We start from the raw sequence: 13,380 nt of genomic DNA, 5'->3' as shown, positions 1-13,380 counted from the left end.
ATCTGACCCTTTATTAAATTCTTCTGGGGTAGACTGTATCACTGCTCTAAGCACACATTTTGCCAAAGTCTTGTTTATGAAATTCCTTACAAAATTTGGAAATATAAAACTCATTCGGTAGATTTATGGGCCGCAGCAGGTACTCTGGATTATACAAGAGAAAAGATGAGATTTGTGTAATATGTATTAACTATGAGAGACAAGTGTACCATTTCAACACAGAAAACAGGTTACCTATTCAATGACTCCTAAGGCTATTAAGCTATGGTGAGATTAAAAGTTAAGGATTAAACTTCATATTATACAGAAGGAGAACAATGTTTTAACTGACAGGAGGTTTAAAAAATAATAAGTCTAGGAAAAGGGATAATTTCAAAACTAAATTAAATATTAACAAGTAATATATCAATATTGTTTCAATATCTGCAGTTTCATTAAGTTATTTCTTCAGAACAGGGTGGGTTTTGGGATCTGTTTCTATTAGTGTACCATGACTTCTATTGTTTGAATAATAATGTCCCTCTGGTCATTTTTGGTGACGTTTTGGTCCAGATGATGATTTTTTTTATGTACTTGTCAGCTCTCAATTAGTGGCTACATAAAAAACAGCACTTACAAGGACTCTGAGCAAGTGCATCGCCTCCTCCAGCATGTAATACTGACAAACATGTGCCACATCCCACATTTAACATCTCATTCTCAGCTGAGGCTTCAACTGATACACAACCACGCTGTTTTAAATGGGAAAGGCCCTGACACTGACAAATCACTCAGAATATCCCAGCAAAAATGAGGTTAAAGAAAGAACAGCAGCAATGGTGAAGTCGGTGTGGGCTTCTTAATTGCTTAAAACATTACTATGGTTGGGTGTAGTGCCCTCTTACATTTTAAGATTTTGCTTTAAGTTCAATAGACTTGAGGTTTAAGTGTTAAATTTTACATTTGTTAATTAAACGATTGAAACTATTCATGTAATAACTCCTGTTCCATAACAGAAATTAATAATGATAATAAACAAGTAAAATCAGAGTTAATACAGACTTCTGATTGACAGTTAGTATTATGTGACCATGACTTGAGTTTTTATTTAAATAATACAGGAGTTTTAAGTTTTAAATGTTTGAATCTTCCCGTAAAAAGAGACTGATTAAAAATGGGCAATAACAGCAGTACTGTGTCACTGAATTTATGACCTGCTGATCCTATTGAAATATTTTAATTCTGCAGAAAAGTAGGCAGAGAAAGTGTAGATTTATGACACCTCTTTGACATAAATAAGTTGCAGGTGTGTTAATATGTAGAAAATACCATATTACCCAGAACGATTGTGATAAACATATTTGTTTGTTCAAAAAGAAAATAAAGGCAGGGTATTTCTGTAAATCTCAAATAGTTGTGTTGGTTGCTAGGCTTTTCAGTTAATAGTGGAGGGCAAGGGTAAGTTACAACATTAATATAAAGCTGGTAATACTCTGGTAACTTGCTGATGCAAGTGGGAGTAAGATGCTTTGCATTGCCAATATGAGAGTTATGCCCGAATGTATTAACCAATCTGGTTAAGACCAGCTTAGAAACTGAAATGGAAAGTAGAGAAAATAATGTACAAAATCCTTATTTAAGGGGATGGTTCTTCAGAGCTTTTCCCAGAAAGTGATTTCTTGACATGGCTTTTGCCAAGGTGTGTCAAGAAAAGCAACTGCTTTCATTTTAGACCTACAGAAGAATAACTATATCTGGATTTCTGCTTAAGTAAGACAGTGGTTTTCTGTAAAAACTTGATTTTGTTTGGTTATATGCCAATTACTGGGCCCTGACCAATCTCAGTCTAATCTGACAGTTAACATGCATAATGTGAAGAGTTGGCTCAAGGCATTTCAGCACAGAACACAAAAGTGAAACTTGCTCCCATGAGGGTGAGCCACTGGGGTCTTGCTGCTCTTACCATGAGAGGGGAAAGGCAGAGGCTGAAAGAGGGAGACAGACCTGAGATACACGAGACTGCTTAGGAGATGATTGTTTTTGATGTAGTTTGAGTGTGGCCGCTGCTGCAAGGGGCACTGGATGGACAAGGTAGTATCTCATGCTGCTAGGAGCAACCAGCTGATACCCTCAGTGACCACCAGCCCACAAAACCCTTTTCCCCCTCTGGCAGCTTGCTGCCTTAGGCAACTGCCTGCTTTACCTGTGCCTACAGCCCACCAGGTTAATGCGTGTAAATTTTGCAATTGTCACTAGATTATATTTCTCTGGATAAATGACCTTTAACATCTTGTAAGCATGCAACAAATTCTTGAAAGTAATAGCTGAAATAAAACAATAAGCCATAAGAACATGCAATTTAAGACAACTATTATTTAATTGAAATGAGGTCCCATTACCTGTGTATGTGATGGTGGGAGGCCTTTTCTGCCATAGATGCCAACCAGAGCAGCCTTTCCTAAAGACACATTGAATTTCAGATGCACTGGGTGGTCGATGAACACCTGAGATCTCCAAAAGATACCAGGAGGGATCTTCTGTGTGGCTCGTCTGCCAACATCAATTTCTCCAGAGTCTATAAAACTGTCGTCTGGAAAGAAACTACTGGGCTTTCCTGCCAAAACACAGGAACAAAAATCTTGGATTAGCCTTATATCCTAAAAGTAATCCAATCATACTGGTATCTCTGACACTGATCTTGAGAAACAGTCTGTTAGTGTCCTGAGGTCTTCAGAGTACTTTGTCTAGCCAATCCATATGATTATGGGATGAAAACTGGCAGGGTTATTCCTGGCTTCAGTAACTGTTTTGTTTGAAAACATGAACATGGGAAGAGCAACCTGGAGAAAAATGACCTTTTGTTTAAATTGTAACATCAGAGAGTGCGTAATTACATTCTGAAGATAAGAATAAATCATCTGACATTATATACTAAATGTATATAAGTTCACGGATGGAGAAATCATTAAATTAGCAAAGAGAAGTGTAGTAAGATTGAGGTAGACGTGTCACAGAATGGAATGGTAGTGTGGAGAACAGCAGCATGAATGATGCCTAAGTGGGGAAAGGAAAATATTTCTCTATTAAATTAATTCTTGACAGTGGTAACAGTACTTGAAATTTGTTCAACAGTCCAAAAAAAGCTAAAGAACAAACAGGACAGAAAAATGAAGGAAATCATACCCTGCACTTGAGTAACATCTACTAAGAAACATGAGAAGTTTTAATCGGGTTTCAGTACAATCTGTAAAGTGTGTTATGATTATCCACCTTCTTTCAGAAGACAAGCAAATGGAGGCATCTGTTTCTTAAAGCGACCACCAGGTTGGAAAGCCTGGGTATCCGGATGGCAATCAGTACATGCCATAATGTCCAAGGGAGTCAGCAGGGAGCTCAGCATCCCTGGAAAACACACCTGAGAAATTCCAGGTTAGAAATTCATACACTCACAGTTCTCAAAACTGGTGGCCGCTTCAAAATATTTGGACCCAAAGGAAGCCTGGGGAATGAGGGGCAGAATGGAAAATAAAATGCCAAAATGTTGCCTTTTCAGCCTTCGGTGTAAGCAGTGGCCACAGCTTTACCTGCAGTGCATAAAGACGATGAAGAAGGCAACTGCTTAGCAAACAGTCTTTATTTAAGGACACTTCTAGTTAAAAAGTATGCAGTAGTGTCACCTGAAAGATTTTTGCTTTAGTAAGGAGAGCATCACGTCACCAACAAGGACTAATTATTAATTTTAGAAATTCAAATAAATTTGTTATCTCATCTCCATGCCATTACAGCACACTACTCTGTGTTTCACAGATCAAGCAATTCTAACAAAACGAGAAGGAAACTTTCAGGAACATACAACCTTTTGTAGGAAAATCACATTGTGAGATTTTTTTCTTCCAGAACCTACATTTGAGAAATGGGAAACAAAAATATCTTTTCCCATCCATCATGAATTCAAGTCAAATAGTCTTAGAATTTACTTGTTGTGTTGAAAAGGTGATTGGCAGAACAACTTTTCATTTTATTGTTTCAAATTATAATATTTCCTTTAATATTATATAATATTAATTGTAATATTTCCTTAAATTTCTCCATATACCATCCCAACATCAACTCTCTATGAGAAACAGATGTAAATTGTTTGCTGTCTCTGTAAAATCCATATAGAAATGATATGCATATTAATTGTTGACAAAAGAAGTCTCTGAAGACGTTTCTTTATAGGATGGAGAATTTTTCTCTTTTTTTTTTTACTTATGTAAAACTTTTTCGCAGAACTTTTGGTCCAAATAAGACTAACCCCTGATTTAAAGTTAGCAACTGCTTAAGTACACTGTTGGAGCGGGACTTGATGGCAAGTTTCATTTCTGTGCTATCTTGTGGCAGAAGTTTTTTGCATACTAGCACAGTCTAGAAAGCAAAGGGTGTATACATGTTTATAGAAAAAAAGCTATTGGTAATTTTAGAAGATCCTCATTTATCTTTGTTCATCGCATTCAAATAAATACGGGGGGAAATCTACTGATTTTTTATCCTGTTTTAGTCAAAGTGTATATTAATAGAGATAATCAGAAGCAGCTTAGGTAAATGGACATTCTTTCCGAATCATTTCGTGCTGATAGAGTACAATTGTACAATGAAAATCCACTAGCTTGATTCCAAAGGGGATTACTTTATCAACTTGATTGTTAATATTTATTTGGCATACTAAAAATTACTTTTCACACTGTCAGGATTAAAGGAAACAGTTCCCATGTCTTCATGCAAAGTTTCTTATTCCATTATTGCAAGATGAAAAGATTCAGGATTCTATTAAAAAAAGAGCTAAAGACATCCCATGTTTTGGTTCAAATGAAGGATATATTTTTCCGATTACTACTGATATGTTTTATAGATTCTTAGAAATTCAGATGAAAACCTAAAGCATTTGATATGCGCACTGATTGTTCATTAATAAAGATTGTACATCGGAGTGAATCAGGGAAGGTGAGAATTTAGTATGATAGATGTTGCTATGCAAGAGAGAGCCTGAAGAAAATGAGCACAGTATGTATTCTGCCTGTACAGAGAGCAGCGCTTGCTCATGCGAGCAAAAATGCTTCTGTGATTGCAGAAGACAATTTCACAGAAATAATTGTTTGTACACACAATTACAAAGTTTATGTCTCCTCTTGGTGGACAGTTGTATGTCTGAGAAGCTGATATCCTAAGAGCTGTTATATCGTGTTGCCAGCAGTTGACATTTATCCTGATACAGAAGTCCAAAGAAAGGCTCTCTTCACCAGGCTGAATTCAGCCCCTGAAATCCATCTGTGTTTCATCAGTTTTTAACCTACAGTAGGATCAGGCCCTGTGGACTGGATACTTCATCAAGAAAGTACAATAAGAAAGCCATTTCAGCTTCTAATCAGAAATTAGGTTTTAATCAGAATATCTGACTCCTTAAAACGAACTTCAGGTCTGGATTAATAATTGGGCTGTCAATTACTTTGCTCTTTCCACACATTACTGTGAACATTTTAGTTGCCGTAGCAACTATTCCTAATTTATTTGGATAACAAAATGAACTATTTCATTTCAGGCCTTGCTGAATTTGCCTGTATTTTTGACAGCAAGGTACCCTGACTCATCAAAACACTTAAGAGCACACTTACATTTCTCTGACTTCAATCGCAGTTATTTACATGCTTAAATGTAAGCATGTGATTAAGTGCTTTGCTAAACAGGGATGGGCTTAGACACAGGTAAATGCTGTGCTGGAGCACAGCCACAGACGAGAAGGAATGACTATTACTGAGAGTTGGCAAGACATTGGTAATGATTCATTCAGATCAGCTGTAAGGATATTCTAACACATTCCAGCCTATTTCATTGGGATCAAGAAGACTTTCAACTGTATTTCAATCCATTTTTTAATAAATTTCCATCACATACATTCTGGTTTAGAATAGCAGCCATGCAACACTGCTAGTCCAGAATTAGTTGCATAGTCACCTGATGGGGAGAGAGATGCATTTTAAGGCTGGGCAGTGTTACTCCTGCAACAAAGATGTTGTCCTGATGTGTTTTTTAGTCAGGACAAGATATTCTCCTCTAAAGCCTACAGATTCTCTAAGATCTATACGAAGCACTAACTTGAGGGGTCTTCTAATGACATAACTAGGGTATTTCCCAGATTCCTCTTTTAGCAGAGCTTTTTGGCAGCAATTAAAACTTCTGCTGATGTCACTGTAAGCATGGCTGAAAAAGAAATCAAGTGGAGGTCCTTGATGTGGACGGCAGCTTTGGATACATCCATTTATTTTCATTTTTACTTTTAAAAGGAAATGAGCAGATCAAAACTAGATGTTTCAAAAATAAAACATATGGCAAATTAGAGGGGAAAAAAAAAGGATCTGTCATGAAGTATTTTTGAATACAACAGCAGGGATATCTGCAGCTTGCTGTACTGTCTAGTAAGGTTTGCTGAGAATAACCTGCTTAGCTGATTTTTCCTTGTAGCAACTTGATGTCAGCCATCAGTTGCTAGTAAATACACTGTTTTAAGGAACACACATAATTATGGCCTTTATTTGGACTAATAAAGACAGATAAGCTCTTAAAGACAAAAATGCTACAATTAATTTAAATTAAACATGTAAACGTAGGCTCTCAGCCAAAGTCTAGGGAACTCGGTGGAAACTTTTGAGTTCAGTGAGTTGCCAGAACAGTAGCATACTTCTTATCTCTTAGCCACAAAACTTCCTCCCCAAAAATAACTACCAAAACCAGCCAATGACTTCAATTTTACTGGAATCTGTTAACCTCGTATAAAGAAGCTTGACACACAAACAAAAGAGCTTTCTGAAAATTTGAATTTCTCATTTCTCCAGCTAAGTCTTGGAAGAGATAAACCACCTCTCCTTTGCAGAGCTTACAGGTACTTTTGGCAGTGCTGCCTCTACACAAAGCACAGTAAGCCGTAAAGCTGCTGGATAATGCACTGCTGAACTGATGACCCATCAGTTGCTTCTAATTTCAGTTAAAATTGCAAACTGTCAACATCGTGATACTTTGTGGAGACTAGGTCTTTTATCTGCCTACTTTTGCAAAGCGATGTCCAACTCTGGAGTGCCAAAACTCACAGTGTAATAGCTCTTAGTAAATATTTTGGTGCTCAAAACATTTGGTACTAGGTGACAACGAGTAGGCAAACCCAAACATTTTTGTACTGCTGTAGAGAAAACTTGATTCAATGCTCCAGGAATCATTTAATTTTCAAGACACAATTTTTTCCCATGAAAACAGCCACTTGAGGCAGGGTTTTCATGATGGCCTTCTGTAGCCTGTGAGATATGGTACAGATGGTTCCACCCTGAGAATGCCTTAGATGTGTGGTGAGGGTTGCACACAGTTTTATCACATTAGTGGACACCAGAAGGGTATGAAACTTAGAAACATATGGAAACAAGACCGATGACTACTAGTTCTAGATGTGAAAGACTGGAAAAAGCACCTGATGATGGCAGCATTGAGGGTAATGGAACATGAGATTGGATGGCTGGAGTTCAGAGGCAGACAGAAGACTCACAACATGGACACACACCAACCATACCTTCACTGGTTCCTTTGCCTTTCCTGTCAGGTAACTCTAACCCTGTGCCCCCCGAAGGATATAAGGAGACGTCCGTTGGCACTGGCCAACTGCTGGCTGTGTCTTCCGTGATTTCATACATCTGCCCTTCCATCGGCTGCAGGTGCCAGTTTAGGCCAAACAGGTGCATGGCTGTGGTGAGCAATGAGAAAAGTCATCTTTTTCTGTTTGGGAGAGTTTCAGAACTACAGGGGCACTTTCTAAACCCTTGCTCCACTGCCTTATTAGTGGTCATTGCTTTAGGACAAGAATGGGATTAAGGTAATTAGACAGCCCCTGCTGCTTCTACCATACCAACTCCCTAGGTCTTTCCACCCACTTAAACTCATTTTAGATCACCTATAGCAATCCACTCTTCTTCTTCCAGTAGAACCACTCCTGACTCGTGGCCTGCGTGAGAGAATAACCAGGCACAGTGTTTCAGAAAGCTCCCAAGGCTGGGGTGACAATGCAGTGAACACAGAAATACAAGGAGTATTATTTATGAACATACCAATAAATCCCAGGAAACTGCATTCTGGTTTGTTTTGCTGTATTCATAGCATATTATATAGGTTCTTTTTTTTTTTTTTTTTTTTTTTAACCCACCAATTATACACAGAAGCTCTTACAGACATCTCTGACAGTTTTTCCTGAATAAGACCAAGTAAAAACTAAGGCAATTTAAGATCCATCTTGCACACGTGCCTTTGTGCTCAGCACCAAGAATGCGAGCGACTATGACTGAGCACTCCTTAATACAACTCAGCTTCTCCTATTCAGATCAAAGATACATCCTCAAGCTTTGAAAACAAACAGCACCATTTAGATTTGTGTGATATCAGGGCATAGCTCTCTGTAGGTTTCTGGGCCATGCAAAGTCATCCAGTGCACACATGATTCTATTTCAAGGCATTACATAAAGACAAGTGAAGTTAAGGAACAAGACAGAATACTTAAAAAGCAAACACATGTATGAGGTGTACGGAAAATCACATGCTTATACAACTAATACTTGCCCCTTGAAAACAGAAAGCAAAAGAATGTGGATTCCCATATCAGTTCTTCCATCCCCAGCATAAACATTTCATACTCAATCAGTATCCAGTTTAGCTTCAGGCTCTACACAGCTAAATGATCTGATATTTGCTACACTTGGAATGACATTTCTTTTTTAAGGGAACGCCTTGATATTTTACACTATAATTTCTGCAAGAAACTGTCCAATAGCACTAGCATCACAGCCATTTAACATAAACAAAACCAGTAAAGAAACAGAGCATTTCCATGGCCTATAGTTCTCATTTTATTCACAAAGATACATCTGAGCTTGGCAAACACTCTCAGGGACAAGTGGTTAGTTTCTTTAAACCTGTGCATCAGGAAAAAGCTTTTCAAGAGGATTGAAAAGTAATCTGAGTAGTTCTCCAAAAACAGCATATTTAGGCAATTTACCAAAATCAGTGATTTTTTCCACTTCAGTCTCAATTAGGTCATCTACCATTTACTAACATGAATAAGCTTGTCTTTGCACTACTACATCACAAAACACGAGAGCAAAACTCTCCTTTTACCATGTAAGCGGGGACTGGGTTTGTTAACAAAGTCTTAACCATTAAGAAAGAAAATACTCTCCTATAACTCCCAAACAGCAAGGAAGCACAGCAAGGAAAGTCTCCAAGGATCTGTTCAAAACTCAAACATTTTTATATGGGTACACATACCAAGAAGGAATGCTACCAACACAACTGGTAATTCAGCCAGGATACTTTAGGCAGAGTGGCCAGTATTTTCATTTGAAAGGAGTATATTTACTTGGCAGAGAAACTATGCAAGGGAAGAGAGGAAATCATACTGGGAGCAAGGAATTTGCACCAAGCATTTGGCATAGCTATGTCTGCATAATATCTTTGTGTTTATACGACCCTCATCATCAGAGTGCCTGGGCACTTCATAGCTATTAACCTCATAAAACCTCATCAGGTAGGAATCGTTATTTCTACTTCACAGAAAGGAAAAAGAGAACAGATTAAAGGACTGACTCAGTTCACTTGTTTGGGCACTAAAATGTGATTGTGTGTTCATTTAACTTACTCTATGCTCACAGGTTCACAAGCCCTAACAGGCATTTCACGCACCCCTCCTCCAGCAGTTTTTGTGCTAAGCTCAGTACTGGATGCTGCCTGAGAATGCCATCCAGGCTGGACCTCTCCATGGACCAGAGTGTTACCCAGGTGCCACTGAGCCGTTACAGAGCTCAGGGGCTTAGGTGATAGGGGCATGTGCGAGTTCCCATGTTTAACCACACAGATGCTTGTAGTTCAAAGCAGAATGACAACTGTTCACTCCTCCAAACTCAGGCAATCCTAGTGTGTGATGACCCACGGAAATGAGATGTACACACAACATGCACACACATCCTAGCAAGCAGTCCGTATGCCTCTGCTGGCCCTAAGTGCTTAATCCCAACTCCATCTGCCAGACGTCTTCGTATTACAATGACTTGCATGAGCCTATACCGGGCACCACTGGTTCAGGCAGGAATTGAGCCAGTGGTTGGTTTTTTCACCGCACCATTTGAATTGCTCTACCCTTTGGATATCACAGTTTAAGTGCCACACAGACTCTTAGGAACACATTGACTCCCCAAATAGACATTGTTTCCCCTCCTCTCCTTTGTAGGAATTTGTTTCTTGTAGATCATTATTTACAGCAAGAAAATAAAAGTAAAGAAGTCAGCATTGTTTTGGGTGTAGTGGGAAGGCTATGAACATTTCTTCCGGGCATGCAAAATGCATTTAAAAACACCTGAGGGGAAATGTCTAATGAGGAGAAAATCTTGCTTCAATTTAAGGACCGAAATGGTAGCCTGAAGTGCTACGGCTTTTCTGCCCATTATCTGTCCCCTTGAGCATGTGAATCAACTGTTCCATGTCGCCATTCATTCCTAAACATTTTCAAAGTGTCTTACAATGTCCCAACATAGAAAATATGACAGAATTATCTGTAACTTAGACACTGTCTTTGTTATCACACAGAGATAAAAGGCCTGCATTACGATGCTAACTTTTCTCTTTGGTTAATAGATTTTGTCTAAAGTAAAAAGCTTCTCGTGTACATGGATCCCATCATCACATAGATCATAGAATCAAAGAATCATAGAATGGTTTGGGTTGGAAGGGACCTTTAAGATCATCTAGTCCAACTCGCCTGCCGTGGGCAGGGACATCTTCAACTAGACCAGGTTGCTCAGAGCCCCGTCCAACCTGGCTTTGAACACTTCCAGGGTTGGGGCATCCACAACTTCTCTGGACAACCTGTTCCAGTGTCTCACCACCCTCATAGTGAAGAATTTCTTCCTTATATCTAATCTGAATCTACCCTCTTTTCATTTAAAACCGTTACGCCTTGTCCTGTCACTACAGGCCCTTGTAAAAAGTCTCTCTCCATCTTTCTTATAAGCCCCCTTTAAGTATTGAAAGGCTGTAAGAAGGTCTCCAATGATGACCCATGAGAATGAGATGTACACACAACATGCACACAAAAGTGCAAGAATCTGAGAAACACAGAGAATTATTTGAAAAGCATTTTGATTACTAAATGGCTTAAAAAAGAATTCAGAAAACAGAGTGCAAAAGCCTGGAGCTAGTGCTCTATTCAGGGTTTCTGATTTGATGTTTCTAAGCATAAAATAAAAGCCTATAAATATTCCCACCCATAAGGCAAACAGACATCATGCAATTTCTGCTGCAGGTAGGTAGTAGCCAAAAAAGCCTTCCTGAAACCACAACAAAGAGTCTGATTTACTTTGGAAACACACCCTGGTAGCAGGTATGTTATTAGGAAATCATCTGATTAAGTGTTTACCATTACTATCTTCCAAATACCAACAGTGTCTGATTGGCAAGTTCTTGGGGGGGGGGGGGGGGGAAGACCACAATCGAGGCACAATCATATACTTTGAAGTGTTAATGTTCCCAAAAGCAAAGTGAAGCTGTAAAAATAGTTTGAGATTCCTGATGTTCTGAGTCTCCAGGTCAATTGAACCCACTGTTGACATTTTCTCTGGCTTTTTTTTTTTCCTCTGCTCAGCTAGATGTAAGATGTGCCTCACAAAGAGCAAATGTCCTCCTAAAAGCCCCAATGTCCTCCTCCCTCTCCCTCCCCAACATCATGCTCAGTAGACATTCAGATATTGAAGGCTCCCCATGTATTAAAGAGCACACTGCAATTAACAATCATTAAAGTGTACCCTTTTGTAAAATACCATGTAGCTTTCACCACCTAGGAAGCCTCATGACATGCTCTTTGCAGAAACTTTGGTTATATTTCCCATGGCTAGTAAAATTCTTTTGTCTGCCTTCTCTTGGAATGGAAACAATACTTAGGGGAAACCCTGCATGTGTCCTCTCTGGGCTGTTTCAGCACCAGCAACTTAGATGATATAAAGGCATCTGGGGCCTCTGGCCCATTATGCTCATGTTTTGACATCAAATCTTTGACTTGCACAACCTTTAACTGTAGCTAAGTGCTAGCAAAAAGTGCCCTGAAACTTGCTGAGTGGGGAATAGAATTTTCTGTGGCAGAATAAACCACTTTATCCTCAGTCCTAAGTCACCTCTGGCCGCCCTCTTCGGGGGGAAAAGAAGGAAGCCAAACTCCAGTCCTTTCAGGGTTTGTTTACTTTGCTGCATTCAGCAGTTCAGCAACGGCAGTCTGATGTGGCTATTCATTTGCTGGATTCAGATTCACTTTAGCAAAGCAAATTTACAAACAGTTTAGCATCAGCTGAGCTATTTAGCCATCCAAACAAATCAAAGTTCATATTGGTGGAACCAAGTATTCAGGACCATGATTCTTTAGGTTTTAACACATTATCTCTTTCTGTATTGCATTATTCCTACTCCATAGCTGTTTGTGGAGGCCATAAGCAACATTAGCTGATGCTGTTAAGCCAGATAAAAAGGAACATTGTTTCAAAGTCTGTTTTGAAGAGACCCAGGCTTTTGGGTATCTTTGCGTTATTGCCACTTGCTTATGACACAGCAAAACACTAAAGTCAAAACAACTTACTCAGCAGAGTAGAGAACAAAGAAACTGGTACAGCATTTAGGATGAAAAAGGACAAAGAAAGATAATAATTCACATGGTCAACAAAATGGACATCTCTTGGGACAGGTTGATGGAGCAAAGGAGTTAGCAGAGAGAGGCAGATGATTGTGATAGATCACAGGGAGAAGAAAAGACAAGGCATGCTTACTGAAGCGTATGAGACCCCCAGAAACCACACCAGTCAGCAAAAAATTGAAGAACACACTGCTGGCCCTTTATTAGCTTGTTGCTTTGCCCAATGCAGCAAGCTAAGTGTAATAAATAACCAAACCAATCAATTACGATGTTTGAAATTAAGGCTACGGCTCAAGCCACCAGCTGCTTCGACAGTGTTTGTTAAATGCATTCTCACAGCGGCTCACAGGCTCTGCTGCTGCCTTCTCACCTGTCCTCTCAGAGCTAAGTCCTGCAGGTACTGCTGCTGGCCTGGTGATTCCTCACCCGGGCGAAGCTCCTAGAGAAGCTAAGGAATGAATAAAGTAACAACTGTTTTACAGTTAACAACTGATCTTGCCCTGAACAATGAAAAAAGAGTTTCTCATAATGGAAGCTCAACAAAAACAGCAAGTTAATCATCACCACCATGAGGATGGTGCGCAGCCTGGATTTACAGCGAGCCCGGAGGGTAAACGGCATGCAGGCAAGACAGAAAGTCTTTTGGGCTTCTCATTTGAAAAACC

At 39.2% G+C, this 13,380-nt stretch overlaps 1 protein-coding gene across 7 annotated transcripts in view; it reads right to left on the bottom strand.

Moving 5' to 3' along the window:
- TENM4 (teneurin transmembrane protein 4) overlaps positions 1-13,380 on the bottom strand; it is a 624,775-nt gene that overhangs the window by 187,770 nt on the left and 423,625 nt on the right. For 6 of the 7 annotated variants that reach the window (XM_076328426.1, XM_076328432.1, XM_076328425.1 and 3 more), the window contains 2 exons: positions 7,571-7,741; positions 2,379-2,593 (listed from right to left, as the gene is read on the bottom strand). In XM_076328426.1, coding sequence (XP_076184541.1) covers positions 2,379-2,593; positions 7,571-7,741 — 386 coding nt within the window. The remainder of the gene's footprint in view (positions 1-2,378; positions 2,594-7,570; positions 7,742-13,380) is intronic. The other variant, XM_076328431.1, reaches the window with a different exon arrangement.

This window comes from Aptenodytes patagonicus, chromosome 1, assembly GCF_965638725.1.
Source record: "Aptenodytes patagonicus chromosome 1, bAptPat1.pri.cur, whole genome shotgun sequence".
In the NCBI taxonomy this organism is placed as follows: Eukaryota; Metazoa; Chordata; class Aves; order Sphenisciformes; family Spheniscidae; genus Aptenodytes; species Aptenodytes patagonicus.
The sequence above is the reverse complement of the archived record's forward strand: the minus strand, read 5'-3'. Positions and strand labels throughout refer to the sequence as shown.